A 22641-nucleotide genomic window follows, 5' to 3' on the forward strand; every position below is an offset into this window, starting at 1 on the left:
TTCAACATTCGAGTACTGTTGGAGCTACACTCATCTAGACAAGAGGGGAAGATGCACCATACTTCTAACATAGGTCTTGTAGATAGTGGATACGCTTTGGGACACCCAGAGAAAAGTTGATTACTGCAGAATTCCCAGTCTCTGACCTTATAGCTGTATCACGTGGCTTTCTGGTCAATGGCAACCCTCAGCTATTTTAATAATATTTGTGCACAAAGCGTAGATTATTAGATTCTCTCCTGTTGTACATAGTCATTATCTGGCAATGACATGAATTTTAGTTGCCATTTCTCAGTCTAGGCCTGGATGTTGTCCAGGTCTTGCTGCATGTGGACACAATGTCTCAGGATGTCAAGTCACAAACAAACAATTATGAAATCAAGAGCTGATATCCTGGTTCTGAACGGGAGGTCAATGATGGTTGGGCCTAGGATGCTACCAATAATATCCCAGAATTCAGACTACTGATCTTAACATCCACAACTGTCTAACAGTGCAAAGTATGATTCAACAAGCATAGTATTTTCACTGATTCTCATTGACTCGCTTTTCTAAGAGTCCTTGACACATTTAGGCCAATACTGCCTTATTGGCAAGGGCAGTCACTTCTACCTCACCTCATTTGTCTTCTTTATTTTAGATATTTGCCTACTGACAGAATGATCAGGCCTTTCATTTTTAATTTGCCACTAGTTTTCTCTTCTTTAAAAAAAAAGTTCCATCGTTAGTGGGAAAATCATTGGACACTTACTTGTACATCAGTGATAAAGCATTCATTTCCAACATACCAGCCCATTCCTATAACAAAAATGGCAGGTTTAATGGAAGCTAAAAGCATCAGCTTCAAAAGATTCAGACAGTAAGCACTTGCAATATGGTATTTTGCTCAGGTTTCAGCACATTGCCAGATGGTTAACCAAATTTAAATGAACTGCAAAAGCATATAACAATATACTCGAGTATATAAAATTATCTACGTTTCCTATTCTGTAGTAAAAGAAAAACTGGCATTACTCTTGTAATATCAAAAGCATTCTGCATTTCTAAATTTGGAGATGCCAGTGTTGGACTGGGGTGTTCAAAGTTAAAAAAATCACAGAACACCAGGTTATAGTCCAACAGGTTTAATTGGAAGCACACTCTACAATCACCTGATGAAGGAGCGTTGCTCCGAAAGCTAGTGTGCTTCCAATTAAACCTGTTGGACTGTAACCTGGTGTTCTGTGATTTTTAACTTTGCATTTCTAAATATCTCAAGCAGATCTCAGACCTGTTTAACAAATTCAGCAACTATGCCACAGCCTTCAAGGCATTACAAAACTCTAACCCTTCAATCAATGGCTCAAACATTGTTTGATGGGACATGGGTGTTATAGCCGAGGTCATCATTTTTCAATCCCCAACTTCCTGGCTTAATTATCATTTCAGAAGGCAGTTAAGAACAAATCTCTCTGGGTCTGGAGTCAGATGTCAGCCAGAACAGGTAAGGACTGCACATTTTTCCCCTCAGGGAAATTAGTGAACAAAATGAGTCATCCTTCAATAACTGATAATATGGATGACTAGTTTTATATTTCAGATAAAGGTTAATTTTAATGTCAGCTGCCATGTTGGGATTTAAACCAATGTCCACAGGACATTAGCCTGGGCCTCTATTAAAGAGTCCAGTGACATCATTAGGCTACCATCTCTCTTTCTAATGAGGGAATTGAAGGATTACACTTCCATTACTCAATGTATAACATTACCTCCATTTGGAAAAGCATTTTACAGATGGTGGCACTGAAATAGATTTGCTCGGATGTACAATAACAATAAGGATAACATTAGTTTTTCACAATTAATTCCTTTGATTTTTAGGGATTAAAATGGTTTCAAAAAGAATTTAGTGGCTGCAGTAATCACATGAATAGAAGTTTCATGAATCTATTAAGAACCAGTCTGAACTGAAAGTTAACATTCTTATCAAAAGACTGAAGCTAGAAGGTGTAAAGGAATCTGGATCCCCCATTAGATTTACACCTTTGAGATTTCTCATGTTGAGGAAAAAAAAGTGATTACCTATTTGAAAATGCAAATCAGCTGTATTTTAGGGATTGCCTTTTGGTTACAGGTGAAGAACGTGGATTTATATTTAGAAAAGGAGAACTTTTATTCCTTTCTCTCTTGAAAAAGGACAAAACATCTATTGCTTATGCAAACCAGGATAAGCATGCCAAAACCATGAACATTTTCTAGCTTTTTCAACATGGATTCAGATGTTCTGAAATTGTTATAATAATAGGTACTTGCTTTCACCAAATATTTTTAAACAAGACAAAAGGTAGTTGACAATAAATACCACAAATGCAACATTCCACAATGTGACATCAAATAATTGGCTCATTATCCAATCAATGCCCCATGTAGGAAAATAAAGTAGTTTTAGTCCCAAAATGAAACTAATCTTCAAATGAAGGTGGGCAAAGAATAAATGGATTTTCTGATGTTGAGAATAAGTAAAGTTTAATACTTCATTGACTAAAAATGCTTTCTTTAAAGACAAGTGATTGTGGACTGTCGACTGCCTAGGTAAAATAGGGTATATCAATAAGCACTTGGAATCAGAGGACATTCAGATAAATGGCTTCTTCAATTGACAACAGAACCAAAAAGAGATTGAAAGAAGGGTTCCAGAGTACTTAGCTAGAGAGCAGAATGTTGTCTTGACAACTTCTATGAGAATGATACTCCATGTAGCCTATTTGGCCTCTGGTATCAGGAGCATGCTCAATTATTATGGGCTGTATACTTTGCATCTAACATAACTGCTTAAACTACCTGAAACCCCTTAAGGTTGACTGTCTATACAGTATTAGGTAACTATGGTCATGAACCCACAGAATCTAACACTGTCAAATTGTTGACTTGTGCCAAACATCAAATATGGTGGGACTCCTGGTCTTAACTGACTTAGTTTTAAAAATAAAACAAAACCAGGTTGTAGTCCAATAGGTTTATTTGGAAGCACAAACTTTTCAGAGCCCTGCTCCTTACTCCACAACCACCTAAAAGAGCAGTGCTCCAAAAGCTAGTGCTTCCAAATAAGCCTATCAGACTATAACTTGGTGTTGTATAATTTTTAAACTTTGTACACCCCAGTCCAGCCTCAACTCCAGATCTTAACTGAATAAACTTCTGACACATTTGAAATTTTTGATAAAGACTTTGGACGACATTAATTTCTAGCAGCTGTCATGTACAAATGGGACATTGGCATTGTCACAAACTTGAAGTAAAATGCTTATAACATTGAGATCAGTTAGATAAGGGACACAGGCACCAATAAATGACAACAGGGAATTTTTAAAAGCTGATGACATGAATTGAGTATTAAAAAGAACAAATCATGGAAATGCCAGGGAATGCAACAGATATTTCAGATGTGATTGACAACACATGAGCTTGGGTTCATGTCACACTAGAGGTGACCCCATTACACCCCTACAGACCCATACACATGCAGACCCTCTCTCAAACTCCCACACATGCACCCTCAGACATATCATTTTACACTCACTAACATACACTCTTACAGACACCCAACCTCTGCCATCACATCACACCACACCCCTCCCCCCACACGCACAAGTTTGTGGGGTGAATTTATACTTGCAGAATTATATTTTACTTTGTTCAAAAACTACATGAATCCATGCAAGATTCTGTAAATCAGTTTTTTAGAGGAGAACCAGTCTGACCACTGTAGCACAGAGTCTCACACAGGGCAGCTCACAACGTCAATGCATTATCTGGACCGAAATGACACCAACTGTTAAAGTTCACTTGAGAACGTAACTTTAAGTGCTCTGCAACTTACATGAAAGAACTGAAACCAACATGCTCATTCTAAAAGATGAAAATTAAACAAGCTAGGTCTTTTTCAATAGAAAAATTCAGTCACACACTAAACTTTTGCTATAAATTCTGTGTCTTACGATCTTATACTCCACAACCACCTGAAGGAGCAGAGCTCCGAAAGCTGGTGCTTCCAAATAAACCTGTTGGACTATAACCTGGTGTTGCAAGAATTTTAGCAATGAAGGAACAATTTTTCAAAGTCAGGATTGTCTGTAACTTGGAAATGAATTAAGGTTTCTGTATTCCTATACATCTGCCTCTCGTTTCTTGAGGTGGTAGAAACTATAGGTGCAGTCAAGGAAGCCTTGGTATGAACACATGACCCTGGCAGCCCTAAAACTTGACAACGACCTTACAAAATCACCCAATTTCTTAATAAAATTGTTCAGATGTTGTTGCACAACCCTGGAGCAGGTAAACCAGGGCCTCCTGGCTTAGAGGTAGCGACACCACAAAGAGCCCCTGTAACACTCACCTGCAAGTGGTAGATTCGCCGACTTTAAGTACACTTAAGTCACCATTGGACAAGCATATGAACATACATGGAATATAAGGCATATTCTGTTCAGACAGCAGAAACATCTCTCCAAATAAAAGGTGAAAACCCTACTTAAGAATGCTCACTCTTAACCCAGAAAATACTTAGGTTGACCTGAAATAGTAGTTAGGGGGCTGCATCCAGGCTCCACTTTTGCACTTTGATTGGAGGAGGTTATAAAAGGTCTGTTTCTACAATAAAACAGAGCAAATCCATCCTTCTAAATGAAGAAAATTTCTTCAGTGGACAGAAAGGATTACAGACTTGCCTGGTTTCAAGTCATCACCTGCATGATACTTTTACAATAATCTTTTCTACACATATGCATCTATGCAATTAAAAATCAGTTTGTTATGTATTTGTTAAATGCCTGAAAATGCATTATACAAAACATAGAAGCCTGTCACTTGCCTGTTCCTAATAATTAAAAACTCTCAGGAGCCAGCATGCTTTAAAATGCCGTCTTCGGTGAGTAAATAGGTGGAAAAGCAGAAGGCGTGCTTTGTTCATTACTTCTGCCCATCTGCTAACAGGAGCCACTACCAAAGGAATCCAAAACAATCCCTACTGGGCTTGCAGTAGGACAGAACTAACAGCAATAACAGAACTCAAAACTGGACATTGACAAGGATCTACTTGCCAACAGCAATTCAATTTATAAACCCATGGCCAAACTACCCATTCTCCATTCCACCATATCATAAGGAGTGCAGAAGAGCTTGACAAAACAGCTGTCAACCTGAAAAGGAAGTACAGATTTGCTGAAGCTAGAGTGAACTACTTGCATACTGTACTTAATTGGATTGAAAAATGAGAGAGATAAATGATCTCACAAAAAGCAGGTCAAGTCAAAAGATCTGCCAGCCTGCTACATAAAGTAGTGAATAATTGTGCAGAATTAAAATCAAGAGACTTAATTCCCAGTATTCAGTCCAAACCAAGGATCTGAAAGCGAAAGGCTGATATATTCTCTACAATCTTCACCTAGATGTGCCAAGTAAATAATACTTAACTTCTTCTGGTATTCTCACATTTAAAGATGTCAGTTTTCAACCAATTCAATCTATATGGTGTCAGATACAAGGGAAAATAAAGCCAACAACATTCCAGCTGTAGCATTTAAACCTGTATTGCATCCTTTGCCAAGTTGTTTCAACAACATTAATGCCATCTGTCCAACTATTTTAAAGCTCAGATATGCCCCATCCAAAAAAAATTGGATAAATTTGACACTATTAAATGCCAGCAGCCTACTTTCAATTGTTTATCAAATTATGGAAAGCATTTTCAGACAGTAATTTGCCATATTATCAATTTAAGCTCTTCCAATCACTATTCTAGATCTCTTTACAGCATCAATCCTACCCCATAGACACTGTGGTTAAAAATCACAATACCAGGTTATAGTCCAGCAGGTTTAATTGGGAGCACACTAGCTTTCAGAGTGCCGCTCAACCACCTGATGAAGGAGCGATGCTTCGAAAGCTAGTGTGCTTCCAATTAAACCTGTTGGACTATAACTTGGTGTTGTGAGATTTTTAAACTTTGTCCACCCCAGTCCAACACCAGCATCTCCAAGTCATAGACACCATAGTTGAAGTGAAAACTGACTTTGATATCAAGGTGGCCTTTAATCATACGTACCTTTGGATCACTCAAACGTTCCAAGTGTTTGTCTAAAGGGCCATCTATAAACTGAGAAAACAAAAGTTGAATTGCTGCACCATGAAAAGTCAAACTTCATATTACTTTTTAAAGTCAACGTATAAAATTCTAGATCACATTTCTATACACAACTCCTGAATTAACTGATACATTATGCAACGAAAAACTCCCTTTAAATAGAACAGTCTCTTCTACAAAAAAAAAGGAAAAGGAACATGGGATTTCAGTGCCTTAAAGTTACGAGGTTTATTCCACAGATAAAGATATGTTCTGACTAGTCACGTATTAGAGATATCTACATCGATTTAAAGTCAACATATAACAAAACAGCCAGCCACCAGATGACATCGCTGCCGAAACTAAACCCACGCATTCCTCTCCCTCCCCATTTTCAGAGGCAAAAATAATTAGATCCACTAATTCCAAACCATTTGACTTGCCTTCTCCGTACAGCACCGCCAGATTCAACTAGCGATAAAACTCGCAGAAAACAAGAATTCACTGAATTCATGAAATTGTGCATATCAGTAAGCTACGCTAATAACACGTTTTCCCACGTAAATTGAAGTAGATAGGGCGTAATTAAAAATATTACACCTTTAAGTACTCAGTTATTAAACACTGAAGTCATGGTTAATATCATCACCCATTTTCCATCTCAACTTATGGAACATACCTATGGAAAGGCACCTGTACCATTTTTTGGTTTATAGAAACTCAAAAACTTCACATGAGTTAACAATACTTACTGCCTCGAATTTACTTCGATTCACCCTCATGTAAATAACGCAAGTTTTTCGGATCTCCAAGTGATACATTTGAGTCAAAAACAGCTGTCAAAAATGCAAAGAACTTTTTTGTCAACAAGAGAGGGACAAGTTGAAAAATAATGTCTGAAGTTCTGAAATAATATTCTTTTCTGAAAATCAATTTTATGAAAACAAAATATCAAACTAACAGGAAAGTTGGCCAAACACAAAAGTAAAACAGTCCGATGCAGTTTTAATTGTTGTTTGTTATGCTTACAAAAACAAACGTTGGTAAGAGTTTACCTGCTCGGAAACCGTCCTGAAGAGACAGGAGCCATCCTTGGCGGTGAGTTTCCGATATAATCCCTGACTACTCAGATACTCATCCATGGTCACTTCATTCAGAGATTTCTGGCCGAAATACTTTCTAACCCCCTTCTGCATTTCTCCACCCCGCCATAAGGTAACATGTGTTTTTTTTCTTAAAATATATATTTTTTTTAAAAAAAGACTAGATAGAATTTAAGCTAAAAAGCAAAACGCTGTCGAAATGGGAAAAAAAAAGATTTTTTTCCCCCCTCCCCAGCTCAAGTTGAAAGAATCAGGATTTTTTGAGCAACCCTGGGCCGAACCAGATCAGGTGCATCACATCCTAATGATTACAAATCACTTCCCTCACCCACGCCCACCCGCCACACAGTCTCCAGCACGACGTTCAATAGCAGCACACTGGAACAAATTATTTACATTAGCTCTTCATCCTTTAATGTTTATATTCTATAAAAGTGACGCCCTTAATTCTGACATTTCACATAATTCATATCAAATGCTTTTCTTTAAATAACAAGGACGTCCGGAAGTTTGAAAGGTCATTATCTTCAAGAAAACTTGCATTGTATGTAGAGCAAGATTAACTATTGACGCGATAAAACACGAAATGCATCGTCACCTCACATGTCTGTGATGTCACAGGTAAAGTAGCACTTAAAGAAAAAGTTTTTACTTAAAGCTCATACTCCTTTAACATTCTAGAATTAATTCAAAGGCTCAATGCTTCTACAAGAATATGCATTATTTGCATAGAGCCTAAGGGATACTTTCTAGCATGCATCTTTAAAAAATATTAATATCTTGATTTGGAAAATGTGGAGCTACACAGAATATTTATAACACAAACGAATCAGAAGTGACAATTTCCCATCGTGATAGACATTGGTTGGTGTTCCAATAGATAAAGGAGCCTTGATTCAATTTCTAATTCATGATAATTTAGCCAGTTATAATTGAACTCTACTCCTGAGGTAACAAAAGATTAGAAAGAATTGGTTACAGTTGTCTGTCCAAAGGTTAGGTGACCCATAAGTGGATTTTGGCTGTGGCTTGGATTTGATTCAACTGCAATACTTTCTATGAATAAATAAGCAGTTACTAATCTCTATTTGACTAGAACAGTTTTTTTGGACATAATTTTCCAATAGGAGTTGAGTTCCTCAGAAAAAGTAGTAGTGAAAATAAAATGCTTTGCAAAAACAGTAACTTTTATGTACTAAAATACTAGGTGCAATTTGTCAAGGTAATGTTCTTCTGTTCTGATCAACAGCCTCAACCCAAGGCACTCTCTTTCAGCAGTTCTCAAATTCCAAAGTCATGAGGAACAGTACTAATCTTGTCTAATAAAACACAAAGTGGAATTTTTCCACAATAACATGTAATAACTACATTAATATTGGAAAGAAAGGCCCTCTAAATCACATTATGCATCTCCAAGTGTTTAAATGGTCACTGCTGCAGGAAAGTGGCCATGTAGCTTTCATTAAGGTGATGCAACTTTGCATTGTAATTATTTTTCATCAACCAGTTCAGCCATATTATGACATGCATCTAGGACAGGTGATAGCTGACCTTGTATCTTCTAGTCTAGAGGTACAGATTCTACTACTATACCACAACAGCCCTACAACTTGCATTGTACACTTGCAAACAATAAAATAACAATCAAATCTTTGTGCAAGTAATTAAAATATTAAAACACTTATAATTGCAACACATTCCTTCTTAGCTGGAGTCATTAATCTAGTTAAGAGAAGAAGAGCAGGCTGTATATTCATACAATCTTGTGGGCTGTTGTGGTTTAATGACAGTCCCCTACCTCGAAACCAAGAGGCCTGGGTTCAAGTCCCACCCACAAATTTTCCAGGACAGAAAAATAGGCAATATACCTGATTTCTATTAACAACATGCACTTAGTAAGTTCATTTTAAAAGCAATATAATTTGGGATTAGCTTATTGGCAGTTTCATAACATTTAATAGATTTGGGTTTTTTCTTAAATATTGGATCTGCTTTCAATTAGGTCTATGCAAATTACTTCACATACCAACCAAGAGGTACATAAGATTATTGGGCTCACATGAAGATCATTGCAATGACTTCTTAAAGAATTAATGGGCTGTGTTATAAATTATACTTTTAATTAGAAACACAAGTGCTTTGATGAGGAGTTAAAAATATCAGAGGTGTGTAATAGTGCCTCTGAACAGAAAATAAAAATAAATAAAAATTTAAATAAAAATAAGGAATGAATAATTAACCAGCCAGGTAGTAATTGGTTTTTGAATGGTGTGCCTGATTGAATGAGATGAAGAATTTAAGGGAAAAACTAACTTCTTTTGCTTGTGTGTTGCCCTTTGATACTCTTGAGTGGATGAATATTCTCCCTGAATTAAATATCATAAAATCAAGTTATCTGTTTACTGTGGCATTGGGGTTTGTCAGCTGTTGTGTGGAAATTGGTTGTAATATCTCTTGCATTATAAAAATGACAAGGCAAAAACATTTATAGGCTGTAAAGCACTTTAGAGCATCCTGTGTTTGTAAAAGGTGCTAAATAAAAACAAGTTTTTTTTAAAATTTTGTATATGTGAATCACTTATTTTCATGTTTTTTAAAACTGTTGCTGTTGTTCTAATGCCTATTCCTTTCCCCAAATGAAATAACAGTCACATACAGGAGGACTCAAATTTGACATCAAAGAAGTAGCTGTAATAGAAATTGGTAATCACTTCAAAATGTAAACATAGGCCCAAAACAGTTCCTAAAGTAATTTTCTTTCTGTCAGACAAGTAGTGTCCAAAGAGAAAGAGTTTGCAGAGTTTTATGGATAATATGGATTATCTGAGTTGCTACTGCAGAAAACCAGTGTGGTGGGCCATTTGTAGCTTAGCTCCACCATTCTATGATTTAAAAAAAGCAGATTCTGCAATGAAGCAGGTGCTCCTCCCTTTGCCCAAGTATTGGTCACTGTGCTTTCAACCATGTGGATCCTTCAAAATTCTCTCCCAAACTCCTTTGCCTTCAAGATTATTTTTAAAATTATCTCTTCAGCTGGGTTTTGCCTGATTTTTCTTCATTGACTTGCTGCTTTTTTTTATTATGCCTGCTTGAAGTACTGTAGGACATATGGTCAGGAGTTTCTTTATCATTTTTATTTATATAGTCTGTTTGAACTTATACTTCACAGGAGTGTTGTCAAACAAAATTCAACACTGACTCCTAATATGACCAATGCACAGTTAAAGACTTAGTGTTTAAGGAATGTAGAGGAGTGGGTGTTTTAAGGGGTGAATTCCAGAGCTTGGAGCCAAAATTTATTTAACTTGGAACATCTTGATGTCAAAACAGCAGCTCTTCAATCCACTTTTTATATGTGCTATATAGTATTTTGAATCCAGCATCCATATGCATTTCTAAAGTCAAAATAAAATGTGTGTTTTTGAGAGGAGGCAAAATTATTTTAAAGGATTAAAGTCCCTATTCCAGAGGACTGTGTATGCTCTTTTGTTCAATTGTTAAGAGACGGACACAGATTTTTGTGTTCGTTCCTGAGAAGCAGGCAAGATTCCAACCTCGGACAACTGTCTTTGTGGAGTTTGCACATTCTCCCCCTGTGTCTGAGTGGGTTTCCTCCCATACTCCAAAGATGTGCAGGTCAGGGTGGATTGACCATGCTAAATTGGTCTTTGTCTTCAGGAATGCGTAGGTTCGGTACATAGGTCAGGGTTAAATATCAGATAATAGGGTGGGGGAATGGGTCTGGGTGGTTTACTCTTCAGAGGGTTGGTGTGGGTATGTTGGGCCGAAGGGCCTGTTTCCACACTATAGGGATTCTAGGATTCAAGAATGTGGAGTCGAGGCTCAAGGTCAGCCACAGTTGTATTAAATGATGAAGTAGGATTGATGGTGTCCTCCAGCTCCTGTTTCTTGTGTTCTTTTTAAGAGTGAAATTGTTTACATCATTCTTTGACTAGCTAGCAGGGACTGAATACATATCCTATAACGTTTCATCTGTTACACAGTCACAAGGGCCTCAACTATTTAGACCTCTATCCATCACATAGGGAAAGGGCAAAATGTACGGCTAAGTTTTCTAATGATACCAAAACAGATAGGCAAGTTGTCAAGAGGTAAAGACACTGCAAAGGCAAAATATGAACTGGTTCAATTTGGTATGAAGGATAGAGAAGTATTGGACTATTGAAATGGAAGATTGCTCATCTCATTAGTATAATGGGATCTGTGAATCCTGGCACATTAATAACAGAAACTTGGGATGCAGATACAGCGAATAATTAGGATGGTAAATTGAATGATGGTATTTATTATAAGGGGAGTAGAAACAGAAGAATGTAGAAGGTTTACAGAGCTGTGCGGGCTTTGCAGAAATCAAATCTGGATCACTGTCTACAATGTTGATTGTCATATTTGAAAAAGGTTGCAATAGCTTTAGAAGCAATTCAGAGAAGGCTCACTTGACTCATTCCTGTGATGAAAGGCTTATCTTATGAAGAAAGGTTAAATAAACTAGACCAATACCTAGAGTTAAACAGTTTGAGATCTTGAAGGGATGTGACAGGGTAGATAACAAGAGGATGCTTCTGAAAGTGTGGGAGACAAGAATTAAGGGGTCACAGTTTAAGAATAAGAGACCCTTTGAAAATGAGGAAAATGTTTTTCTCTGATGGCTGTTTGTAATTCTCTCTCAGAAAACAAGTTGAGTTATTGAATTTATTCAAGGCTAAATTAGACAGATTTCTGATTTACGTGGGGGCTGGACAGGTCACTGAAATGAGACCACAAGTAGATCAACTATGATTGGCAGAACAGGCTGAGTCATAGAGCAAGGAAACAGATCTTTTGGGTCAACCAGTCCATGCCGAATGTAATCCCAAACTAAACTAGTCCCATCTGCCTGCTCCTGGCCCATATCCATCCAAACCTTTCCCGTTTGTGTACTTATCTAAATGCCTTTTAAACATTATAATTGTACCTGCATCCAGCACTTTCTCAGGAAGTTCATTCTACATGCGAACTATCCTCTGTGTAAAAAAATTTGCTCATCATGTCTTTTTTTTTAAATTCTCACCTCTCATCTTAATGATGTGCTCCCTGGTCTTGAAATTCCCCATATTAGGGAAAAGACAACTACCATCAACTCTGTCTATACCTCTCATTATAGTATAAGCTTCTATCAGGTTGCCTCTCAACCTCCTATGCTCGGGTAAAAAAAATGTCCCAGCCTATCCAGCCTTTCTTTATAACTCAAACCTTCCATATCCAGCAACATCCTGGTAAATTCCTTCTGAACCCATTTAAGCTTCATACTATCCTTCCTATAACTGGATGACCAGAACTGGACACAGTATTCCAGAAGAGGCCTCACCAATGTCCTGTACAACCTCAACATAAAGCCAAATTCCTATACTCAAAGGCCTGAGCAATGAAAGCAAGCATGCCAAACGCCTTTTTAACCACCCTATCTATATGTGACACAAACTTTAAAGAATTATGTATCTACACCCTTAGGCCCCTCTGTTCTACAACACTACCCAATGCCCTACCATTAATTGTATAAGCCCTACCCTTGTTTGTTATACCAAAATACAATACCTCGCATTTATCCAAATTGAACTCCATCTGCCATTTTTCAGCTCATTGGCCCATTTGATAGAGATCCTTCTATAATCTGAGATAATTGTCTTCATTACCCTTGCTTCTGGGTCCAATGTTCCTAAGTTCTATAGTCTGTTACCATGTTTTTCTTGATGTGTCCAGCTGTGTGGGACTACTTTGCCTGATTTTGTACTTATCTATCCTATCTTAGTGGAAGACATCCAGTTCCCTCATGGTCCTGTAAGGAGCTATCTCTGGATCATCTCTAATCCATGCACAACTCCCTCAGTAACATAATCAGAAATCATGATATCAGTTTCCACATTGATATAATACCAATCTTTGTACCCACCTCACCTTTGACCCCTCTTCTGAACTGTCTGATGCTTGTCCAACAGTCAGTATTGGATGAGTGGCAATTTCAACATATTAAGTATTGGAAATAAAGACGTTTCAACTTCAGTTCTCAGTGCAAACTTTCTAGTAACTTTTTCACTCTCCCTAGCAGATATTTGAGATTAAACTAGGCTGTTGGTCCTTTTGACTCTGACCATGATGTATTGACTTTCCACAGCAGTAAAAAGAACTCCCCTAATCTATCGTGCTGGTGTATGACATGCCTGGCTGACAGCTGGAAAGTGGCAAAAGTTAGAACCACATTTTGGAAACAAACAATTCAGATACCTGTGGACTAGTTAATACTGTAAGCATGCATTCAACAAAAACTTCCAGTAAATTACATCAAGAGCTTTTCTTTCCATAAGCTATTGATTCCCCTGCTGCGACTCTTGATGAAAGAATTGCAGACTCTGTACTACCCAGTCTGGAATTGTGATTTTTAGGGTTAGGAAGTCAAAGATTTCTTTTTAATCTATGAGCAACTAACAGTAACACCAACAGAGCATCACCAGTCTAATGAAGAGATAAACTAGTCAGTATAAGTATAACACAAGTATAACAGCAAGCTCACAAGTATAACAGCAAGTTTTGAGAAGATTTGTAGCTCAGATTGAGGTTCTGTATGCTGACCTTCCAGCTTAGCAAGCAAACCTACATCCACAAGTATAATACCTGGGATCAGGTTCAATACTCTGAAGGGTCAAGGTCTAGGTTCACATATGTTGAATAGGTTGTCCAGTGTTGGCATATGTAAATTTATTCCAGTAAGAAGGGGAAGGGAGTTAAGGCTGCACAGAGAAACAGATCTTTGAAAATATATGCTTGTTCCTGGCTTTCAACTTGTACTAATGCATGAACAATTTCTAAGTAACAGAATTCAGTCACAGAAATACAAGTAATAACATGATGGAACATCAGTGAGGAAATATGTAAAGGACACATTTATTGCACATCTCAATATTGTATGATTGCTGCTGGACAGTGATCCTTTTCCTGGTTCCCATACAATTACTTTACAAAAGCAAGAATTTTTAAATTTTCACCAAAAGAATGGGTTTGGCTTTTCAGTTTGTTACCAATTAAAAAGATTGGTGCTCAAAATAAATAGAAAGAAAGGCCATCAATGTCATTCGAATCCTAGGACTTTATCCAAAAATGCTGAAAATCTTTCTGGGTGTCCTGAAGGAAATGGATTCAGGGATGTTGAGTCCAATTTCTGTAATGTTTCAGAAAGTGTGCTGAAATAAGAATCACAACATAATAGTGTTAATAATGTGGCAAGAAATCTGTTGTAGCAATTTCTACTTCCTGAAACATCAATGTGATGAACTTGGCCAAGACATCGTGGCACCTTTTGACAGGGCTTACCTAGTGCATTGCTTACAAAGTAACTAAGTTGTAGTCCACATTTACAGAAAGGACATTGTCTACATAAAACAATGTACATTGTAACTCTTTAAAGAAAATGAAAAAGCAAATGTACACTGTGTAAATCAGTAATTATCCAGAATCCATAGATTTTTAAATAAAAGGGTGAACATGACAACTTATTTGGAACACAACAATAATTCACTTCCATTGCTAATTCCCTACACAAAATAAAATCTTCTCAAAACTCTCGGCACTATTAATGCAGATTTTTCCTATAGTGACATTATCAATAGCATTTGATAGATCTGTTGGAATAGATAACTAGATCAAACAACAGTGGAACCCAGACTCCTCCCTAGTTTGCAGTCGAACCAGAGTTCCAAATCATATGGTTTTGTTTGGAATGGGTAACCATTTTTTTCCACCCCATTGCATGGTCTATAAATTTTTCTTTAGTTGACTGATATGGAGACTGCTTGTTTCATGAAAGTCATTCATTGCTTAGTCGAAGTTTTGTAAATTGGAAAATAGTAAACTCAGTATAGACTTTTAAATTATTTTAATCCCGAAATAAATAAGTACTGGATTTGGTGCAGCACTGTGTTAAATAAACCAGAATATCTCAATCTTACATTCTGACTTATAATGGGTTCATGTAGGAAGCTTGAAAGGTTGTATGTTTTCAAATCAATCTTTTTTACACTTATGACTTATCAGTTGAACAAAGAGACCTTGTAGTGCAGGTTCATAGCTCCTTGAAAGTGGAGTCGCAGGTTTTTAGGATAGTGAAGGTGGCGTTTGGTATGCTTTACTTTATTGGTCAAAGTATTGAGTACAGGAGTTGGGAGGTCATGTTGCGGCTGTACAGGACATTGGTTAGTCCATTTTGAAATATTGTGTGCAATTCTGGTCTCCTTCCTATCGGAAAGATGCTGTGAAACTTCAAAGGGTTCAGAAAAGATTTACAAGGATGTGGCCAGGGCTGGAGGATTTGAGCTATAGGGAGAGGTTGAAAAGGCCAGGGCTGTTTTCCCTGGAGAGTTGGAGGTTGAGGGGTGACCTTATAGAGGTTTAAAAAATTATGAGGGGCAGGGATAGGATAAATAGACAAAGTCTTTTCCCTCGGGTAGGGGAGTCCAGAACTAGAGGGCATAGGTTTAGGGTGAGAGGGGAAGATATAAAAGAGACCTAAGAGGCAACTTTTTCACTCAGAGGGTGGTACGTGTATGGAATGAGCTGCCAGAGGGAGTGGTGGAGGCTAATACAATTGCAACATTTAAAAGGCATCAGGATGGCTATATGAATAGGAAGGGTTTGGAGGGATATGGGCTGGGTGCTGGCAGGTGGGACTAGATTGGGTTGGGATATCTGGTCGGCATGGATGGGTTAGACCGAAGGGTCTGTTTCCATGCTGTACATCTCTATGACTCTAAGTCACTGTAGAGTTCTAATGTCAATCCTTAATTACTGTAACTGAATCACTTTAAACAAAAGCATACTTAAGAATTTCAGGTAGAGATCAATAATTGCTTAACCTGGAATCATTGACACACTTTAGGAAAAAAAAGGTGTTAAGTCATAGATATGTACAGCATGGAAACCGATCCTTTGGTCCAACTTGACCATGCCGACCAGATATCTAAGCTAATCTTATCCCATATGCCAGCATTTGGCCCATATCCCTCTAAACCCTTCAAGTACTCATCCACATGCCTGTTAAATGTTGTAATTGTACCAGCCTCCACCACTTCCTCTAGCAATTCATTCCATACATGCACCACCCTCTATGTAGAAAACGTTGGCTCTTAGGTCCCTTTTACATTTTTCCCCTTTCACCCTTAAACCTATGCCTTTTAGTTCTGGACTCCTCCACCTCAGGTAAAAGACCTTGTCTCTATATCCTATCCATGCCCCTCATGATTTTATAAACCTCAATAAGGTCAGCCTCCGATGCAGCAGGGTTCTTAACTTGAAAGCATTTATTTTGTAATACTGTCCTACCACCTCAGATTGACCACCCCTCTTACAGCAATACTTCATCTTAACTGTTGTACATGTCAACATCCCTTTAAGTTATGCTAATTCTTAAATTCCATTCCTGGGATGAGATCACTGGCTGGTATTTATTGCTGATCCCCAATAGCAATCAAGAAGGTAGTAAGTCTTCTTGATCCACAACAGTTCACGAGCTGTAGTTTGACCCACAATAGGGAGAGTATTCCAAAATCTTGACCACGTAACACTGAAGGTACAGCACGATACATTTTGTCGTCAGAATGGTGAGTGGCTTGGAGGGGAACTTGCAGGTGATGTTAAAAAAAAATCATGCATGTATGTATGCACAATGAAGAACTCAGTATTTTAAAATATATCTGTAAAGCTGACAACCTTTTAACTTCCACAGACACCTTGCTTCAGTGACATTCACATCATAGGCTCTGTATCTACTTGGCTAAATGAGATGCATGGTATAAATATTAAAAAGAAAACATTTTTAAAAAATACCACAACAGTCAACTCTTCTCGCCTTTCGATTTTACAAATAAGTTACTCTACCTGCAAGTGCAGTAGAGGAGATGCCCATCACTATGCAGCTGTTTGGCTAGTTCCAACTGGTGGTTGTTCATCAACTCTTCATTAATGACAACTACGAGTGACTTTCCTGCTTCAAGGGTCTCCAGACAAGTTCCGGCACCTAGATATTTGTTGTAAAGAGAAAATTTAACTACAATTTTTAAAAAGTGAAAGAAAATACTTCTGGTCAAAGTTTGTGAGAAGATTTGTAGCTCGGGTGCTCGTTGTTGTGGTTCTGTTCGCTCGGCGAACAAAACTACAACAAATTACTTCTCGCTCCACTGCACTGCTTTTCAATATTACATTTGATAATACTGAGTAACATAACGCTTAGTATGTTTTAAAAATTTAATTCCTGGTGCTAATATCATTGAGGTAACTGAAAGTATCAAAAACATTCCATCAACAACTGGTCACTTAGACATATTGCTAACACTGGATCTCAGTAGGGGACAAAACCAAGTACGTTGCTGACTAAATGATTAAGAGGGTGGGAATTCTACAGTAAGTAACTCACCTCTTGACTCCCCAAAATGCCATTAAACAAGGCATAAATCAGGTGTGTCATAACATACTCTCCATTTGCCCAGTTAAATGCAGCTCTGACAACAAATGCTCAAAGCTGCAGTCTGGTTAAGTGACATCCCCCCCACTAATGTCAATAGTCACTCTCCCCCACCACTAATGCATATTGCCAGTAGCGTATACCATTTACAAGATGCTGTGCAGCAGCTCAACATTATGACAGCATTTTACAAATTTGTGACTTCTGTCTCCTAGAATGACAAAGGTAGCAGATGCACACCTTCAACTTCCTTTCCAAACTACATGCTGTCCTGCCTTACAACTATTTTGCTACTCATTCAATACACTGGGTCAAAATTCTGGAAGTCCCTTGGCATCAACATTGTGGGTGTTCCTGCAACACAACAACTGCTGTGCTAAAAGAAAGTGGATAACTACTATCTTCTCAGGAGCAACTAACAATAAGCAATAAATGCTGGTCTAGCCAGCAACAGCTATATCATGGAAAATTCTTTTAAAAACCCAAAGTACTGGATTCTGGAAGAACAGAATACAAAAATAGGAAGATAATGTATTTTCTCTTAACAGGACACAGGATAATTGTCTTAAATTATGACTGGATCTCATAGTGCGAATGTGAGTAAACTGTTTCCACAATGGTAAAACTTTCTCAATCAGCGAGTGATTAGGTTTGGAATGCACTGCCTGGAAGTGTGGAGGCAGGTTCAGCTGAGACATTCAAGAGGGCTTTTGATGATTATTTTGATAAAAATAATGTAAAGGTATAGGGGAAAGGAGGAGACTGGCACTGGGTAATTATGCTAATTTAGTGAGCTTGTGCAGGCACAATGGGCTAAATGGCCTCCTTCTGCTTTAACACTTTTGTGATTCTGTGACATGAATGATTATAGAACATGGGGGCATAAAAATGAGATGACGTGTAACAGCAAATTAAGAATCTAAGAGGAATTTCTTCACATACTGAATGAAGCTTGCTATTCAAGCAGATAGAATTGATACATGCAAGGGAATACATACGAGGATGAAGGAAGATGATGGCAAGATTGAAAAAGGCTCAAGCAGAGTATCAGCACAGGCTTAGAACAATTTGGCCAACGAGCTGATTTCTGTGATGGAAATTTTATGTAATTACCACAAGCCTGAGTAAGAGTCACATGAAAATAACATATTTTAAATTAACAGCTTTTTGTTAGTTAACTTCCAATATGACAATTTTGACCTGAACACTGCCAATTTCTCTTTGAAATGCATCTGGTGAGTTTGATGAGCTAATGCAGTTCAGGTCACAAATTCCATCTCCAGTTTGAGCAGTTAGGCAAACTCATCCACAATTACAGTCACAGCACGGCTTATAGTCACGGCTGAAGTGCAGCTGAGCTAAGTAAAGGAAAATCTGCCTGATTCTAGTTCACTATCCAGAGACACTCGATTAGAGTATTTTATGTTCACATGGTGATAATAGAAATGGGGTCAATTAAGAATGCCCCCATAGTTGAATAAGATTTCAACCATAATTGTTTACTTTTAATTACTGGGATATAGGTCTATTGTCTAACCTTAAATGCTCCTGAGAAGATGGTGGTAAGCCAATTTTGTGAACTACTGCAATCCATATCGGGGCACAATTTTTTTTAAAAAGGCTCTTGTTGAAATTTTCTCGATGGCTACATTTGGTTTTCAGAGTCCCCATCTTCATTTTCATCAACTTACTAACTTGGTGATACAGTCACGTAATAACAATACCTCTGTGACTTAAGGTTTTCCTGCTTCAAGTTAGCTGGGTATTCATTTGAATTTAAAAAGAAGATAGGGTAGTATTCCCTAGCCAATATTTATCCTTTAATAGACATCATAAAGCAGGTGGCCTGTTCATTTTCATATGCTGTTTCTTGGCATTTGCTGTGCCTAAATGGGCTGCCATATTTTCTGTATTATAATCATGAGTACACTTAAATAAGTACATAATTTGTAAAACGTTTGGTTGTGAAAGGCACTTTATGAATACAAAAATCCTTGATTTATTCACATACAAATAATACTTACCAGCATGACTGATAACAAGTGTGGCATTTTTAATGTCATCTGCTATTGAGTCCTTGAACCTATAAACTTCAAGAGTGAAATTTGTTCCAACAATAGGCTTTGGTTCAACACTGCCACGGCCAATCTGAAGAATCAGTTTCCTGTAGCCCAAATCTTGTAGAATCTAAGAATGAGCGATAAGGGGAGAAGGTTAATAAATCTGAACAGAGTAGGAATCAGCAACAAATAAATGTGGAATGTTTTTACATTGATTCTGCACAAATAGCTGTGGAAAAACAAGTTAAGTAAATCTTGGGGATTGAACAACATGCATCTGATGATAATTTAGAAAGAATTTCAGGATATTGCTGGATTAAAAGCAGAAATCTTGTAGAAATCATAATACTGGAGGGCTGCCCGAGAACTAGATATTACTCTGATTTTTAAAATAAAGTAGCATAAATAACTCAATGACTACAGTTTATTTCTGGATATACCAGAGATAGTAGTATGGTGATAAGTGTCACTGGACTAGTTGTAAAAAAAAAAGTAATAAAACACATCAGGTCTTTCAAGATCTCTCAAGCCACATAAGAAGATATGAATGCAGATGAACGAAAGCTATTCTGAGAGGAAAGTTTAAGTACTGCCTTAAAGAAGGAATACAAGGAAGCAATTCCAGAATTTGGCATCTAGCCAATTAAAGACATAGCCACAAATTATGAAGCAATTAGAATTAGAGATGTTGAAGAGGTCAGATGTGAGATGATAAGTGATGGAGGGACATAAAGATATATGTGACAACTGTAAAATCAAAGTGTTGTTTAACTGGGAGTCCATGTCAGCCAGTAAGCAAAGGGACTTTGCATAAACATTGATGTAATTAGGACACAGTTGTTAGAGCTTTGGATAACCTTGAGTTATGGAATGCAGAATGTGGGAGGCTAGCCAGTGTTGCAGAACAGTCAAGCTTGGAGCTAACCAAGGCATGGAGGAAGGCTTTGGTTCCAGAGGGCCTGAGAGGGGCAGTATCATATGAAATTGTAGAGAGGGAAACAGGTGGTCTTATTGATGAACTGGATAAATGATTGGAAGACTTATCAAGTATAATGACACAGATTACAAACAATCTAGTTCGTTCTGAGGCAGTTACCAGGGAAAAATGTCATTAGTGTCAAGGAACTGAACTCAATATTGTGCAAGTACAGTGGTAATTTAGAGATAGAGTGGCTGAGAAAGGTGATGCTGAAGTAGACTAGAGTCTTGAAACAAAATGGTGGCACGGTGGCACAGTGGTTAGCACTGCACCAGAGACCCGGGTTCAATTCCCGCCTCGGGCCACTGTCTGTGTGGAGTTTGCATATTCTCCCCGTGTCCGTGTGGGTTTCCTCCGGGTGCTCTGGTTTCCTCCCACAATCCAAAAATGTGCAGGTTAGGTGAATTGGCCATACTAAATTGTCCATAGTGTTAGGTGAAGAGGTAAATGTAGGGGAATGGGTCTGGGTGGGTTGCGTGTCGGTGTGGACTTGTTGGGCCGAAGGGCCTGTTTCCACAAAAGTAGAAATTGCTAGAGAAATTCAGCAGGTCTGACATCATCTATGGGTAAAAAAAGAGTTAATGTTTTGAGTTCATCTTCAGAACTGGACTTAAAACATTAATTCTATTTCCCGCCCTACAGATGCGGCCAGACCTGTTGAGTTTCTTCAGCAATTTCTATTTCCGATTGCTTCAGATCTCTAGCATTTGCAGTTCTTAAGTCTGATATCAAACAGTTGTAGTTTACACGTGAAACTTGATCTGATGTTTTAATAGCATGCGGGCCTCATTTCTTGCCCATCACTAAATGCCTTGGGAAAAGAGGAGGTGAGCATTGACACTCCTGTAGCTTCCAGAGCTTTGGGGCGCTCGCATAAAGGAATGGCGATATATTTCCAAGTCAGGATGGTGTATAGCTTGGAGGGAAATTTGCAAGTAGCCGTGCCCCATTGTCTGTAGAGGTAGAGGTGATGGGTTAGGAAGGTGCTATCCAAGGAGCCTGAATGAGGTACAGCAGTGCATCTTGTGTTTGTGTTCCAGGTATTATTCCCCAGATTGCAGCTGATGACATTTGCTGTGCCCCAAATCCCCAGCAGGTTCCCAATCCACATTGTTCCCTCTCCCTACTGTTTCCCCCAGACATTCCCCACTAAACAGCTCCCTCCCACACTCTGGTCTTGTCCCCGCCCCACTCCATTTCTCTTTTCCCCGCCCCCTGGACCTGGCCACACCTCCCACGCTCCTGATTGGTGGCTTGTCTCACGGCCCCGGATGTTATTTGTCGATGGGGCCGTCAACCCAACGCGTTCCCGCCCCCCCTCCCGTGGGTTGAGGTGAGTGAACTCACTTGTGTCACCTTTTCCGAAGATACTTCTCGGATCAGCTCATCGAAGCTTGTCGTCCCGACCGTCACAAACACCGAGTCCATTTTTCCGTCGCCGCCCGCTGTTCCCTCTCAACAACTTCGGGAGAGCGTCGCGAACCTCCCAATCGCCATAGCGGCTGGCCGACCAAAACAATGTCCGGGGGTTGGTGGAAGGTGGTGCATGACCAAGCAAAGGTTGGGTCAGCGGGTGGCCGACCAGCTACAGCTCAATATTTTCCCTGCTCAGAAATACAAAGGCACAGCTGGAGTGTGACAGTTTTCAAACCTCAGTTCCACAGTACTTCAAAGCTTCCGTTTTGTGTTGCATCTTTACTTTCAGAACCCTCTGTCACCATTGTCCACCAAATGTTGAAGATTGTAATTAATGCATAAATAATTCTTATGTTGGAGTTTGGACACAGAAGGGTGTTGTCCTTCAAGCTACATATAATGCTATTGCTATCTCTATGCTTACATTTTTCGGCAGGGATTACTGAATAGTAGAAACTTCAAATGATTCTGTTTTT

General features: G+C 38.4%; 1 protein-coding gene across 1 annotated transcript in view; it reads right to left on the minus strand.

The window, feature by feature from the left end:
* The window catches only part of alg13 (ALG13 UDP-N-acetylglucosaminyltransferase subunit), an 80014-nt gene extending 57727 nt beyond the window's left edge, over positions 1–22287 (minus strand). Inside the window, exons 1-8 of the mRNA XM_072594665.1 lie at positions 22097–22287; positions 19735–19897; positions 17128–17266; positions 14337–14438; positions 7156–7333; positions 6853–6936; positions 6083–6133; positions 752–798 (exon numbers count right to left, since the gene is read on the minus strand). Coding sequence (XP_072450766.1) covers positions 752–798; positions 6083–6133; positions 6853–6936; positions 7156–7333; positions 14337–14438; positions 17128–17266; positions 19735–19897; positions 22097–22177 — 845 coding nt within the window. The 5' untranslated portion in view covers positions 22178–22287. The remainder of the gene's footprint in view (positions 1–751; positions 799–6082; positions 6134–6852; positions 6937–7155; positions 7334–14336; positions 14439–17127; positions 17267–19734; positions 19898–22096) is intronic.
* Between the last annotated feature and the right edge of the window lie 354 nt (positions 22288–22641).

The sequence above is a fragment of the Chiloscyllium punctatum genome, chromosome 25 (genome assembly GCF_047496795.1).
Source record: "Chiloscyllium punctatum isolate Juve2018m chromosome 25, sChiPun1.3, whole genome shotgun sequence".
NCBI lineage: Eukaryota > Metazoa > Chordata > Chondrichthyes > Orectolobiformes > Hemiscylliidae > Chiloscyllium > Chiloscyllium punctatum.